The sequence below is a fragment of the Protomyctophum parallelum genome, assembly GCF_964188405.1.
Source record: "Protomyctophum parallelum genome assembly, chromosome: 13".
In the NCBI taxonomy this organism is placed as follows: domain Eukaryota; kingdom Metazoa; phylum Chordata; class Actinopteri; order Myctophiformes; family Myctophidae; genus Protomyctophum; species Protomyctophum parallelum.
The window spans coordinates 43,900,619-43,917,053 of NC_139708.1; the positions used below are offsets into that span (position 1 = coordinate 43,900,619).

Here is a 16,435-nt window from a genome sequence, read left to right on the forward strand (position 1 = left end):
ATTCTAAAAGCCTGCCTGGTACATACTCCTTTGAACCGAGTCTTTTTATGTGCGACCATTCCTTTTCACTGCACACTGACATTTAGCCATTTTTTATTCGTAACGCTTATATATAGCCATATAAGTAGCTGTAACCGTAAGAATAACACTTTCAGTCCATGCGGATACGGCTGTAGTACTCAATACTGGTCTCGGTCTTGACAACATTGGTGGTCTTCCCTCTGTCTCTGACCAAAAGGAAATCCTGATGAATCCACTTGGTTCAAAGTTGAGAGTTTCGCCTCAGTTATACTTAGCTGCGAGCGAGTGCCGTGCTCCGTGAACGGCATATCTACAAAATCCCAAAGCACACTTTTTCTGGAATTGGCTCACGGCACGCCAGTGTGTCTTGGCACACCGTTTGGGAACAAGTGCTCTAGGCTATGGGCCTTGCACGTTTAGTTTTAGCCAGTACGACCCTGGAACAGCTTCTGAATATGACGTGATTGTTATAATTTAACTATGAACCTGACATTTTTGAGTGGTGCGACCACTCTCTTACGGAGCTGTGTGTGTGGCTGGGTGGGTAGCTGGGTAGGTATGGGCACGAAAACAACATGGTTGTTTTTCACCACCTGTGCGCAACCTAACACAGATAAACGTGCACACAAACCCACACGCACATATTAACTGTATATATGATGCTTTCAGGTGTGCCAGTACAGTACAGTGAACGTACAGTACAGTAGAGGGACTGCCGCACAGTAACTGTCATTTCTCAATCATTTCGGACGCGGGGCGGCACGCCGGAACCGGCCCAGCCCCCTGGGCGCGTTCCTGGGGGTCTGGAACTCTTCCCCCCCACACCCCTGGGGACCCCCACATGGTAGCTCTGTCATTTCTCTACCGTTTCGGAACCGGGGCGGCTCGCCGGAACCGGGCCGGCACCCTGTGTGCTTTCCTGTGGGTTTGGAACTCCTGTGGGTCTGGGCCGGGGCCCAGAACCCATGTTGGCAGTGGCAAGGAGGTACAGTAAGTGATGTACCAGGTGAGCCACCGGGATGGTGTAACTTTTTATTATTCATTTTATTTGTTTTGTCAATAAAACAATCCAGTCAAGATTATGTAACTCAAATGCACCCAAAGTTGTCCTAAACTGTCCGAAAGCAGCGAATGACAGTTATGTATCACCTCTCTCGCTTCATAAATCTCTATTGTAATGACACCACGTCCATATGGAGAACGGGGACAGCTGCGGTCACATAGAATAAAGGCCATTTGATTTTGGATTCACTTTGTTGACAGGTTTCTGGCAGCACCGAGGCCCTGAGGCCTTTCTCAGAATCAAGACATTTTTTGGTTGATTCTGAGTAAGGCCTAAGGGCCGAAACATCAGATGCCGGAGCGTGCAACTTTTATCCCTTCCTTCATAACAGTGGTTTTCAACGCTTTCCATATCAAGGACCATTATTTATTTGAGCCACGGATAAGATCGTTGGATAAGATTTTGTTTGTTGAAGATGTTGGCGTATAGCATAGGAGAGACAACAGATAACAATCTTCCACATTCTCTAATTGTGTAGATTTCTTGTAAATGAAGTAATGCAGATGTAATAATTCTTGAGGGCGTAAAATGTTACGCTCTCAAGAGTTAAAGATCTATAAGGGTCCATTTGGTTATCAACTCTCCGTCATTTAGCTGGGGACCACTTGGAACCCCGTCAAGGACCACTGGTTGAAAACCCCTGATTTAAGATTTTTCTGGAATCTCACCATTGGGGTGCCTTACCATTCCTGCTAGCACTGAATAAAATACCAAATACATTAAAGCATTAAAATATTAAAGCATTACAATAAAATACATTAAAGCTGCACTATAACTTTCCTCTTCTACCACAGATTTGAACCTAGTTTCCTGCGCAAGTGCTGACATGTTTTACCATAGAGCTAATAGAGCCTGCATGCCTGCTTGCTCAGGGGATGAACTGAATCTTGACCATCAGGTCAAAATTCATGTCAGATCCTGTGTCTATAGGTGAGACCGTGACCTTTGACACCATCTAAATATAAGAGCATGGAGACAAAATGGGCCAGGCATGTGCAACTTTGACAACTGTATGTCATATGGTATCAGATTCAACATACATATTGGACGAAATTCACTTTTATTCATGAAACAGTTATATAATATAGCAGAATAGTTACACCTCTTCAATTGCAAAGACGTTTGGGTTTGGTAACTGGGACAAAATGTCGACGTGTAAAACTAGATAGCAGGTGGAAGTCAGTCCAAAAATATGTTGCGACTTGTATGACTATATAATGACACAATTCCACAGTGGCTTAGCACATAAAAAGCGGAATGGCGTTTGAATACGATCCCATTATCGCAACACAAGTGGGCTATTCACAGCCCACGGCCATTATAGCCTAATTATCTTAATAACATAACATGGCAGAGACTAGAATAGGTCATAGTCTCACTATCGTATGTGATGTGACCACACACAGGCACAGACCATACCTCCAGAAGAGCACACATTAAATACAATGCACTTGACAGCAGCAGAGAGTCAATCAATATTCAGATGATTACAGTTTAATTAGTCGTAGTGCAGTCTATTATTACGATGATGAATGCCTAATTGCTTCTTGACCGCACTGACCCCCTGCTGCTTTTGTTAAACACAGCAAAGGGGGGGGGGGGGGGGGGGGGGGGGGGGCTCTGCAGGGGGCCGGCTCTGTAACAATACCAAACATTGAGAATGGTGCTGTCTGGTGTTACGACTGACTTCAGTGATGTGAATCAGAGCATCACACGCACTCACTCTCACTCTCTATCTCTCTCTCTCTCTCTCTCTCTCTCTCTCTCTCTCTCACTCACACACACACACACACACACACACACACACACACACACGTAGAGGATGGATGGTGTTACAAATGATTAGTGATGCTGTCTGTGCTGTACCAGATAACCATGGACTACTAGCGCGCGCATACACACACACGCACGCACACTGCCTAGTATACTGTGATGTGTGTACTGTAGACTGTAGAGTACAACACTATACACATACATTACAGGCAGGCAGCAGCAGAGAGAGAGGGAGGGAGTGAGTGAAAACGGAATGAGTCAATGATAGAAAGAAGGAGGGGAGAGGAGGAGAGAGAGAGAGAGAGAGAGAGAGAGGGAGAGAGAGAGAGAGAGAGAGGCAGCGGGTTGCGTGGCGGACGTGGCGGGTCCGGTGGAGTTTGAAGTCGGCCAACTGTGGCGATAATAGAAGCGGCGACAGACACCGAACCGAGCCGAGCCCCCCTTCCTTCCTTCCTTCCCTCCCTCCCCACCCCCAAGACCACCGTTAGGAGCGCAGGTATAACCGTCGTGATTTATCGATCTGTCTGTCCGTCTGTGTCACTGTCTGTCTGTCTGTGTGTGTGATGTCTGTCTGTCTGTGCAGCCCCGCGGGTTCCTGCTTCTTCTTTTTTTTTTCTTCCTGTATGTGAATGTGCATCGCTCGCTGCAGTGCACACTGCACGGCACGCTTCACTTCCATCATACACATTTGACACACTTTTCGTGCGTGTTTTGTCTCTTTTGTCTGCTCTCTGGACGTTGTGTTGTCAGCAGCACAGCAGCAGCATCACTGTACTGCTCGCCTCGTGCACGGACAGTGCGCGCGACGCAGGTAGAAGAAGAAGAGGCTACTTTTCTTCTTCACTCTCACTTTCTCTCTCCTCCTCTCTCTCTCTCTCTCTGCATGCCACTGAGCTGCTGTAGCTGCTAGCCTCCATGCTAAGGCTAGCAGCGTTAGCTCAGCCAGCCAGTCGAGAGATTGCCAGCAGGGATGATTCCGTGACGTCACAAGCAAGCGGAAGTTAGTGGGTTTGTCTATGTCGTTAGCCTGTAATAGTATAATTAGTTTTTTTAATATGGACATTTAATCAAATTAAAGATTCTTCAACAATGTTGGAGATGTTTTCTCTCTCCAAATTTAGATATTTCCATAGAGCTTGTAGATAATTAAAATGGGACGGTTAATGAAATTAAGCAGAAGCCTGCATTTCTAGGATTTAAAAAGGTTAACCATTTCGATGCAATGCTTTTTTTTTTTTTGACAACAATTATTGTCAAATATAGTCATATTATAAAAAAAGTAATTATATATATATATATCCATCTTCAACCGCTTATCCGTAGTCGGGTTGCGGGGGAACAGCTCCACCAGAGAGCTCCAGACTTCCCTCTCCAGAGCAACAATAGTGACTTCCTCCTGCGGGATCCCGAGACGTTCCAAGGCCAGTGAGTCGATGTGTTTCCTCCAACTGTGCCTTGGGCGCGATTCATACTCCTATTTTAGAGCTGAATAAAAGTCGGTTCGGCTCTGTAGAGCCTACAATGTGACGTCATTTGAGGTTCGGGGGGACAGGTACCGTCCTAAAATCGGCTCTTCGGTGCTACTGAAAATTTCTGACGAGCCGAAATCATTTCAGCACTACAGCGGTAAAATAGGAGTATGAATCGGCCCTTGGTTTGCCCCGGGGTCTCCTCCTAGTGGGACGTGCCTCGAGGACCGTCCTAGCGAGACGCCCGAGAGGCATCCTAACCAGATGCCCGAACCACCTAAGCTGGCTCCTTTCCAGGCGAAGGAGCAGCGGTTCTACTCCGAGTCTCTCTCGTGTGACTGAACTTCTTGCTTGTATTCGCGACCTTATTCTTTCGGTCATGACCCACACTTCATGACCATAGGTAAGAGTAGGAACGAAGATTGCTCGGTAGATATATATATATACCTGTATATATACACACACACACACACACACACCAGGACCACAATGTAAACAAGCCCCTAGGGTACAATTTCTAAATCGTACCACTGTACTGTTTTTAGTCCCTCCTATATACAGGTTTAATGTTTGTTTTTAGTTCAATGTTTGTTTTAAAAACGCCATTGACAAGGAAGGGAAAATGTACGTCATCTTGTCCCTTAAACACAAACATTAAATGCCATTAACAATAAAGATAATTTAATGTTTGTTTTGTCACCGTTTGTTTTAAATCACCATTACCAATCACCTAATCATAGAAACATAAGTTTAATAGAATATACTTTAATATATTAGTGCCCCTCACTTCACACAAGTGTGATTTCCTATATACAGGTTTAATGTTTGTTTTTAGTTCAATGTTTGTTTTGTAAATGCCATTGACATTGAAGGGAAAATGTACGTCATAATGTACCTCATTACGTCATATTGTCTCTTTATTGTTAATGGCGTTTAATGTTTGTGTTGGCACCGTTCGTTTTACATCAACATGTAGTAAGACTTTAATATATTAGCGCCCCTCACTTCACACAGGTGTGATTTTTTTTTAACAATACATACTGTTTTAAAAAAAGACAACTTTGTCTTCAAATCAAGGCAAAGGAGTCTCTGTCTAGACTTTGAAGCCCTCCCGCTACTAGAACACAGCACGCTCCGTCGTGACGTCCCGGCCGCCTCCTTGGCCGTGGTTGGCGCGTTGTGAAGGAAGCAGGCAGTGAGCCGACCGTTGTGTTTAGTGCTGTGATAAACAAGATGGCCACTGGCTGCTAGCACAGCTAGCTACACGGACATGGCAGCTTGCCCTGTCTTTGTATACCACAGGAGCAAGCATTTCCCTGCTCTCTCCTTTTCATTTCCATTTGCTCGTTATTATAACAATAAAACACACTTGTCAGAGAGTCACAACAACACCTGGAGCGCACTGTCCTCCTCCTGTTGTACTCAAACGCATCCCTTTTTTTTAATATAGCTTTGCAAAATGTTTCACCAGAACCAGAAAAGAGAGAAATCGGATGGTTTTGCGTGGTGACTTATTGACGCTGGCTGCTACCTGGGCTAATATAGTCGACAGGTATGCATGCATTAGCCATAACTTTATGCTTTATTATTATTGTTATTATTATTATAATGCACTACTGAGCGCAATACCACGGTCTTATTCGGCAGGGTTTATTATAGAACACTAAGGTTCGTTGCGTCTGCGGTGACTTTACTGTTGAAGGTGTGCGTGTGTTTGTGTTTATATCTATTTGTTCTGTCAAGACATGTGGTGCCCTTAAAACGTTATGGCCGGTCTGTTAAAACAAGCTTCCTGCAAACTTTTCCTGAGCAGTGCATGCAGACGTATACAGACAGGCCCTGTGTCAGGGACAATGGGGCTTTTGTAACGATAGGGAGAAATGCAATGGCACATTTATACTTTTAGACTTTGAATTGATAATTTTCACAGGAGTGGGGAAGATGCTGTTATTCTAATTTTCTGTTTGTTTGTGTTTGGATAGCCTGTAGGCCTTTGTAGTTATTTATTTTAATCATTACTGTACATGGATGAATACTGTACATGGATAATATATTACTGAAGGTTATTTTGTTGCAGGGCGGCCTATTTGTTTTTGTCAGTATGTTTATATGGGATGATTAACTTACTGCCCAACAGCTGACACCCATGCAGTTCCTTAACAGTACTCATTTATAATAATTTAGTAAATTATGAAAATCAGGGAATCAGGTCATACTAATATTTTTTAACTTGAAATTAAAACTTCTTGTCTTAATGTCGATATATTCACCCAGTAGGACAGATGTGATGTTGGTGACTCAATTCTATTCTCAAGAAATGTTGTGTTCTCTGACATTTATAATTTTGAAACATCTCTCCTTCTATAACTTTTGTCTTTCCAACACCCCCCATCCATCTCTCCATAACCACATCTCTTCCGCTCCCCTACTTTCCTCACTTTTTCTGTTTCTCAGGTGTGGCTGGTGACCCCATTTGATCATCCCCGGGCCCACCCAGGTGTGCCATCAGGTAGACTCCACCAGATCCCAGCAGGCAGAGGAGAAGGAGGAGGAGGAGGAGGAGGCAAGGAGACCTGCACCTCAGCCCAGACCGCTCTGAACACAGAAGGACCAATAGGACTGTTCACACTGCCACATTCCCACTATTAGATCAGGAGGGGAGTTACAGGAAGAAGGAAGAGGCCCTTAAAAAGGCTCGCGCAATCCCACCAAGTAGGAGAAGGAGGGAAGAGAGAATTCTAGTGTTAAATTGGGAGGAAGGAGGAGGAGGAGGTAAACTCCTGCCCCCGCCATCACTGCCAGCCAGCGCCGCCTTGCTCCCGCCTGCCATGACAGAGCTAGAGACGGAGTGTCTGGGCCTCAGCCTGGCGCATCCGCTGGCGTCCGACTGCAGCTCTCCGTCCTCGCCCCTCGACCTCCAGTCTCTCGACTGCTCCGGCGCCACCAGCACCACCATCTCCTCCTCCAACTCCGACGACGACGATGACGACGACGACGACGACTGCTGCTGCCTCGCCTCCTCTCCCACCCTGGCCCTGCTGTCGTCCGACTGCCCCACGCCCACCCTCAGCTCGCTGGCGGCGGCCGACATCGCCGAGCCGCTGGTGATGCTGCCGTGCGTGAAGAGGGAGCCGGGCCTGGAGGATGACGACGACGACGGCGGCGGCGACCTGGAGCCCGTCCGGAGCACCGTGGACCTGTCAGAGATCCAGCCGCTGTCCACCGCCGAGCTGTGCCACGACCAGATCAAGATGGAGATCACCGGCCTCGACTACATCAAGTCCGAGCATCTCCACGGCAACCTCCACCACCACCACCATCACCACGGCAACCACCACCTGGGTCCCTTCCACCACGCCGACGTCACGGAGCTGGACTACAAGTCTCACTACGAGCCCAGCCTGGTGTTCGACTACATTTCCCAGGTATGAATGCAACCTCGATGCGGCTCTGTGCAACGGGGGCTTTCTGACTGTGGCGTCTGTCTGCAGCTGCAGTCACTTAACGGCATTCTGTGTTTCTAATTGTGCAACGTTTTAGGCTGCAGGATAGCCAGAGTTTAGATTACACTACAGGTCTGCCAAATGTACAGTCGTAAATGTTACTCTGCTGTTAGATTGGCAAACATATAAAAGCCAGATCTAAACGCATGTATTTCAACAAGAACCCAAATCGTGCTCTGCTGACGGCAGCCAATAGATAAATGATCAGGTCCTTCTGTACCTGGGCAGCTGTATGTTTTATTGCACAGCACAGCCACTGTATCCACCCCCCCCCCCCACCCCCACCCACCCACCCACAACCTGTCCTTGAGCAAGGCATGAGGCACTGAGTCACAGAACTGGTGAAACGTGTCCATGTGTCTGACTGTAACTCTGTGTCTTAAATGCGAGGACACAAATTCCTAATTACACTGTGTGTAATATAGCAATTAACGTGGTTTGAACTTCCAAAATAAAATCCAACGTTTTTTTTCTCCTCTCTTTGGCTCGGCAGCCAGAAAGTTCTCAGTCCCCAGTTATCCTGAAAGCGACATAATTACAGCTCCCGGTTGTCATCTTGCATGGGCAAGGCCTGCCAAGATGGCTTTAAACATGTACATTTTTTCTGCATGTGTCTAGACTAGAAGTGCCCGAGATGAGTCGGTACGCTGTCACTGCCACTCGGAAATGATAGAGCAACGAATACGTACGGGAACTCTGTATTAATCGGCAATTCCCGTTAAAGAATGAATGCAGACTTAGCCATTCGTCCAGGGAGGCACCTTTTTTCAATATTGCCTGTGAGTCCATGAATAGAATGTACGCACAGACAGTATCACAGGACTCTTGGGGATTTGTAGTGTGATTCCTCTCGCCTTGTGCTGATTCTTGACAACGTCTAGAATATAGTCCAAATTGGCTGACGGCAGCGGGAGGTGTCGGCGGTGAAAATGTTGTCTACTCAAATGAACTGCCGTCACTGCATCGTGTTCGCAACAGCCGCATAATTTGTTCTCTTGTGTGGAAAATTCCACCAGCCCACAGTAGCCCTTTATCCCACTCAATTGTACGCTCTGGGCCCAAACTTGACCTAAGACAGGTGATGGCAAAGCACACGTCCCGATGACTTGATGACTGGGAGGTCCACCTACAGTACAGACGATAATACACACACACACACACACACACACACACACACACACACACACACACACACACACACACACACACTCAACCCCCCCTCTGTTGTCAGCCGACCGTCGTCTGGGTGTATTTCAAGCACTGTCTCACATTTGAAATTTTAGGAATGCAGCTCACACTCAGCTGACTTAAGATCAGCTCAAGACTAAAGGTTTCAGGCAAGCGGTGGTAGTAGTGAGCAAACATGGTCACGGTACCCAGACAACAGCTGAAACAAATGATACTGATTAAATAGTACCTTTGTACATTGTCTGTAGGTTTGCATTCATTCAGTATAGATTTGCGCCACATTTTCACGAATTTTCAAAAATGGCAGACCTACGCTCAGACCTACGCTCAGAGCGAGGCACTCAGTGCCACGCTACGAGCTTTAGATCTGCTATTTTTTACAACATCTAAAGCATAACATAATGCTTAAAACACCAAACGGGTGTTAAAACACCAAACGGGGTTCCCATACTGTCAGCAGCACAGATTAAAACAACTCTTTGTATATTGTGCATAAAACATATTGTTTAGATCAACTTTCACTATACTGTTTAACTGACAAGAGCTGATGATCATGATCAACTGAGCAGTCTTCTGTGTCTGTCTGAAGTGCAGCTCTCAGAATCCATTCTTTATTGTCACATCACATTACATAAGTAAGGTGCGTGCGTTCTTATTTGTGCAGCCTAATCATTGCTCATCATTGCAAACCTGAGGACGATTCTACAAAATGTCTTCGAAATCATGACCGTTTTCTGATAAACCTCTGTTTCTATGTCAGACGTGGCTCTCAAACTATTTCATGTCAAGGACCCCTAGAATTTTATGTATTTGGCCTCCAACCCCCATCTCAAAATATGTTGTTCCAGGGACCCCCCCAGAAGCAAAGATTTGAGTTAAAAATGTCTGCTCTGAAAAGATATATACCAGTAATCACGATTTTTCAAAAATAGCAGACCTACAAGCTCGTAGCGCGGCACCTGTAGATCTGCTATTTTTCAATAGCTAAAGTATAACACCAAAAGGGGTTCCCGCCCCAAAATGGGTTAAAATAGATAGCCGGAGAGTTTACTCCACTCCAGCCATGTCATTGTTCTGGGGTACAATCTCATAATTGACACCCTGTAACCTGTATATACAGTACTTACTTGACTGGGGTCAGTTTAATTGATCCCCTCCTTATATCCCTCTACACCCACATCCTTTCGCAGACAGTCACGCATCACAGCATGACGTGATTTACACTGAATGCTCGCCTATTATGCCATACCCAGAAATTAGGAATGCTCGGGTTCAAGTGGGTTTGTGAAAACTACAACCCATATTTCCTGTTTTTTTTTTGTTTTTTTAGCCACGGGGGGTCCGTGACGTTGTCTTGTACTTGTTTTCTGTGCTTATAAAGCGAAAGTTTGACTAAAGAAAGAGTGAGAAGAAACCCAAAAAATGGTATTGATCGATCCCAGGCTGTCCCTCACCTCAGCAGTGTTGTTTCAATTGATCTCAGTTCAGATTCAGTCTCCTGTTTGTTTTATGTGAAGCACTTTGGGTTGCGTTTTATGTATGATAAAATGCAACTTTATAAATAAAGTTTATTATTATTATTTGATGGCCTAAATAGCCTGTGGATTCCATCCATTTAACTTTACTCCGTGTGATAATCACCACTAGATGGCCACCTTGTACTTTTATTTAGGCAAATACCTGCACAACATTAAATGTTTTGCCCACTCCACTGTGAACCCAGACATTTTGAGTAGCCTAAAGTTTTATGTTAGAAATGTTAAGTATTGGTCCCCAGCATTTAGAAACTGTCGGATGCTAACTTGTATTATGTTGGGCAATTTTCATAATAGCATAATAAGCTGGGGTACCATTAACATCCTATATAAGGCAACATTTTTTTAATCATTATGCTTTAAGAAGCATGTGACGGGTCAAACTAGGGGTTTTTCATGATTCTGAATCAATTGCAAGCATTAGTTTAGCATGAAAAACACTCCTTGGGCTAAATGCGGCCATTGCCACTTGCCCAAATGTGCTGAGGAGACGCTTTTCATGCAAAACTAATGCTTGCAAATGTTGAAATGTTTGCCTTATATAGGATGTTAATTGTACCCCAGCTTATGCTAATTCTGAACATAATGCAAGTTAGCATCCGGCAGTTTCTAAATGCTGGGGACCAATACGTTTGTAATATAAAACTTTAGGGTACTCAAAATGTCCAGGTTCACAATGGGTCTCTATGGGCTGGCAGGCAGACCATTAGTGTGATTGTAATTCATCTTCATAAGAGACCAGCGTTCACCTGCACGTTGCAATGAGACACACACAGGACTGCTCGGTGAGATCCAATCGGCGCGTGTGCAAATCTCAGCCCGCGACCCGCCCCCTCTAGACCAGAAACCTAACACGTTAACTCAGGCTACTTACCTGTTGACCTTAACCCATTTTGGACGGGTCGGGAACCCCTTTTGGTGTTTCAAGCATTGTATTATACTGTAATTTAGCTATTGAAAAATAGCAGATCTACAAGCTCATAGCGCGGCACAGAGCTTGTAGGTCTCCTATTTTTGAAAAATCGTGAAAATATGGCAAAATTTTGGAATATATATTCTTTCTGAGTTAACTTTTATTTTATTTATTTTTTTATATTTTTCATCCCACAATTTTGTAACCCATTTTTCACCCCTGTGTCAATCATCTAATGTGATCCTGGGCTCTACACACCCTCCACCAACCTAGTCCCCCATATATGGGGGACAAGGGGAGAGCAACGGACTTGAACTCATGCTTCCTTCATGCCTGAGTGTCCAAGTTGCTCCTTTACACCTGGGAGTTTCCCTGGTTGGACGTAGCGCGTCGGACAAACACGTTATTCCAACCAGTTCCTTTCCCCCCTAACATTTTTAACTTTTGCTTCTGGGGAGGTCCCTGGAACAACATATTTTGAGATGTGGCTCGGTGGCCAATTACATATCATTTCTGGGTTCCTTGACATGAAATATTGAGCACTTGACCACTGATACAGAAACACATGGGTATTTCAGAAAACGGTCAGGATTTAGAAGACATTTTTTTTAAATGTCGATGCCAGGCCTAAATGAGTTATATCTGTCTGTGATTTATATCGTTTGGTCCTTGTTGTAATCGTTTGTTGTAACCCGTTTCCAGGTGTCGGACACTCTGGAGTACATCAAGTCGGAGCAGCACGCGGACCTGCAGTATTACTACGCCACGGAGCTGTGCTCCCTGAAGTCGGAGTACCCGGAGGCCATCCTGATGCACAGCCACCTGCCGCACCACAACGGCCTGGAGTCCATCCACATGGCGGAGCTCCGCTCGGAGCTCAACAAGCTCAACGCCATGCCGTCGGTGATGTTCGACGGCATGGTGAAACTGGAGCCGGAGTTCGGGGCGGAGGGCCTGTACGAGCTCCAGCCCCCCCGGGGGTCCTCCGGGGGTCCGGGCCACGGCAGCGGGGCGGCGGGCGGCGGCGGCGCGAGGGGCCAAAACCCCGCGGCGGCGGGGGCGGCGCGGAAGCCCCGCAACATGCAGGGCGAGAAGCCCTTCTGCTGCACGCTGTGCGGGAAGAACTTCAGCACGCTGGGCAACCTCAAGACCCACCAGCGCATCCACACGGGCGAGCGCCCGTACACCTGCTCGCAGTGCGGCAAGAGCTTCGGCCAGGCGGGCAACCTCAAGCGGCACCAGCTCATCCACACGGGCCAGAAGCCCTACGTGTGCGCCCACTGCCCCAAGGGCTTCACCAAGGCGGACGACCTGCGCTCGCACCAGCGGCTGCACACGGGCGAGCGGCCCTTCGGCTGCCTGACGTGCGGCAAGAGCTTCGGCCAGTCCAAGGAGCTGAAGGCCCACCAGCTGAGCCACACGGGCGAGCGGCCCTACTGCTGCCCGCACTGCGGCAAGAGCTTCTCCAAGGAGAGCGGCTACCGCAGCCACCTGCAGATCCACACGGGCGAGAAGCCCTTCACGTGCTCCCAGTGCGGCAAGACTTTCAGCAACTCCGGCGTGCTCAAGACTCACGAGAAGATCCACTCGGGCGTGCGGCCGTTCGGCTGCAACCAGTGCGGCAAGAGCTTCGGGCGCCTCGGCCACCTCAAGGCCCACCAGCAGATACACACGGGGGAGCGGCCCTTCGCCTGCCCCCAGTGCGGGAAGACTTTCAGCCAGTCGGGCCACCTCAAAGCACACGAGCAGATCCACAAGCGGGAGCGCTCCGACGCGGGAAGCACCACCAGCAGCAACAGCAGCAGCACAATGGACAATGAGAGCAGCTAAAAAAAAAAAGTAAAAAAAACCCTGAAAATGACCAACTCTTGTCTGTACCCTTTAACCTCTCGAGAAAAAGTATTACTCTTTCTTTCTTCTTTATTTTTTATTTTTATTTTCTTCTTTTTTTAAATAAATGCTATATATATATAAATATATATAAATATAAATATATAAGTATATGTTCTGTTTGTTTTTTTCCCCTTATGCCTTTTCTTAAATCCTTTCATACCTTTTTATGTGCTCTTTTTTTGCATTCTGTAATCGGGGAAGGGTTGACTGATTTGCTCTTATGCAAGTGTCTCTGTGTGTGTGCGCGTTTGTGTGCGTGTGTGTGTGCGTGCGTGCGTGTGTGTGTGTGTGTGTACATACATGTCATGTACTGTGCGGCTGTGTTACTGAGGCGTTTGTAGATAATCATTTTAACAGGTCTATCTGTACCATGTTGAGTATAGAGGTGCACCGATACCTTGTTTTTGTTGTTTCTTTGTTCGTTTCTTTGGTGAACCACGTTGTCGAAGACGTGGAAAACACTTATTTTGCGGTGTCATGCCCACGACACCGAGCACAGGACCATAAAACGCTGACCAACTTCTTGAACTTTATTTCCTTTTTTTGTACTTAACAAAATCCAATACAGTGTACCAAACGTTTACTGACCAAGTACAAAAGTACTTATTTAGGAGTACTTGCCAACACTGTGTGCCATGCGTTTTGCTCAGTCACCAGCTCAGTTTCCATAACATTCAGAATGTATAACCTTTTGAGTACTTGTCTGAGTGTGTGTGTGTGTGTGTGTGTGTGTGATGAGAATGATGGACTGTATACTGGACAATATTATGGCAGAATGCATATTCCTTGGTGGAAACTGTATCACGAAACAGTTCTTTTGCTTGGTCTTTTGATAAAAAGCACATTCCCTTTCTATTTTTGCAGCAGATAATGATAGTCCTTTGTTAAATGAACCATTCCAGTATCACTAGGCCGGTAACACTCAGTACTTTGTTGTATCCAGAATCAATGAGCACTTCAGCCTCGGTAGATGATGTCGGTATCGGTGCATCGCTAAAAGTGAATGCCGTTTCCCCACCCCCGCCCGCCCGTGTCAAATGATCTCTCACTGTGTACAAATCTTCTATTGATAACGTGTAATTCATAAAAAAGCAAAAAAAAAGAAAAAAAAAAAAGCATCATTGTACTGGGAAAAAAAGAAATTATTAAAGAAACTAATGGCATGTCTGTTCTCCTGGTTTTATGTGCGTCATGCTGTTAGTGGATTGTGTTGTTGGCTCACTGTCTTCTCACTTCTCTGGGTCTTGGCTGTGCTGTGCTGAAAGAGTTGACCATATCAGTCCCTTTGCATTTATTGTGGTGTGTTGTAAACGGGCAACACAATTGTCTCATAATTGGACTCGGACAAAGCAGCTTGTTTTGTTTAATTTTATTCCTCAATTTAGCAGACAAGGAAGAGATTAGTGTGCTTAAATCACAGGCCATACATATCCGCTACCTATCAAATAATACATTAATTAAATGCATACTATTTCTAGGTATGAAGAAATATCATTCTATGTAATAACAATTTTTAACTTATGACAGACATCCAGTTGTATCATAACTGGTTATTTTATTTTCTATTTACTTGCATATTACGTGTTAATCTTAGCGTGAACGATGGCCTTTGATTTCAAGCGTTGCAGAGATCGATGGAAACTGTGTGTTTCCAGACCAGAAAACATTTTGAAAAAGGTCATAGTGGAAGGTTTTTGGTTTTTTTTTATGCAAAGAAATTGTAGGCGCTTCAGCATCTTCCACCAGGTGAATCATGATTGGTCACTTGAGTCGGAACGGATGAAGGCGATAGGCTGCGTCAGGCGTGATCTGGGCGGTCAGCCGGCTACGACTCCGAGCAGTCCGAGGTACTCACCACTGTGGTGGTGGTCACTGTCTTGGACATGGTGGACATGCTGGAACTGGAAGGAAGGAGATTAACCCATCAAGACCTGAACACTGCCTTCTAAATCCTAGAACAGGTGTCTGAAGAACGTATATTGCAACTGTATGTCAGTAACCTCGCCTCACCAGGCTTTCCACCACCTTTCCTTTTCCCTCATTAAAAGCTCTCGTAGCCTGTAGCTTTTATTGAGAAAAAAGGAAGGAACCTTCCTTTTCCCTCAATAAAGATGCCGCCTGTTGTTCCTGCCTGTCGACTACAAAACAATACTACAACATGATGTAACGATATCATCCGCTCCCGACAGGATCATATACCCTAAATGAAATGGTGCCCAGGCTAGTATGTCAGTGGTTCTCAAACAAGGACCCCCAAAATGACATGCATTTAACTCAAAGTTTGTTCCAGGGACCTACAAGCTGGCATTGTGTACATTCTTGTACATCCATTATTACTGTGTATTATTATCACTGTCTTCATCTGGTTTTTATTATTAATTATTATATGATACATGAAGACATATAATCAAGTGAATTGCATTCAAATGTTACATTTTTATGGAAATTTAAATAATTCCATGGTTTCCAAAATGCTAGTTAGCTCAGAGAACAAAAGAACGTGCGGGTCTCTCCCCCTCTCCTGTCGTTTCTCTCTCTCTCACTGTACGCTGCTGTCCGGCTGTTCTCCACCATTCTTATTATTACATTAAAAATGGAAAGGATTAGTGTACTAGATACGGGGTTTGCTCCCAATGCTGGCCCACAAAGCATACTGTGGACTCCATTATTGAGTCACATTTACACATAACAATGCAGCAGGGAGTAGGCATACCATTGCAATGTAGGCTACCTGATCAACAGGATTTCTTTAATTTACCCATTCTGACCTGAGATCAGATTCTATAAATGTCTTGTACATCCTGAGAGTTTTCTGAAAAAGCTATGTTTCTATGTCAGTCGTTCTTCGATAAAAAAAAAAAATAGCAGACCTACAAGCTCGTAGCGCGCCACTCGGTGGCGCACTATGAGCTTGTAGATCTGCTATTTGTTGTTTTCAGTGTTTTCCTGCCAGCTGACGTAATGTGTTGAAACTATTAAGAGGTTGTTGTCATTATTATTGATACTAGCAACATTTTGTAATAGTTTTAAATAGCCAATCTACAAACTCGACGTGTCGATGTAGTTGAACTATTCAA

At 45.4% G+C, this 16,435-nt stretch overlaps 1 protein-coding gene across 1 annotated transcript; it reads left to right on the forward strand.

Annotated features, from left to right (window-relative positions):
- Nucleotides 1-7,036: 7,036 nt before the first annotated feature.
- LOC310868984 (uncharacterized protein) lies at nt 7,037-14,527 on the forward strand. Its single transcript, XM_083779495.1, has 2 exons — nt 7,037-7,751; nt 12,168-14,527. Exons 1-2 carry the CDS (start codon nt 7,155-7,157, stop codon nt 13,293-13,295), a joined length of 1,725 nt encoding a protein of 574 aa, XP_083635621.1. The 5' UTR covers nt 7,037-7,154; the 3' UTR covers nt 13,296-14,527.
- Nucleotides 14,528-16,435: the final 1,908 nt, after the last annotated feature.

Excerpts from the sequence above, each read along its gene's own strand:
- LOC310868984 (XM_083779495.1), top strand. The coding sequence starts at position 7,155 with ATGACAGAGCTAGAGACGGAGTGTCTGGGCCTCAGCCTGGCGCATCCG. Across the intron at positions 7,752-12,167 it reads TGTTCGACTACATTTCCCAG|GTGTCGGACACTCTGGAGTA; the intron begins GTATGAATGCAA and ends ACCCGTTTCCAG.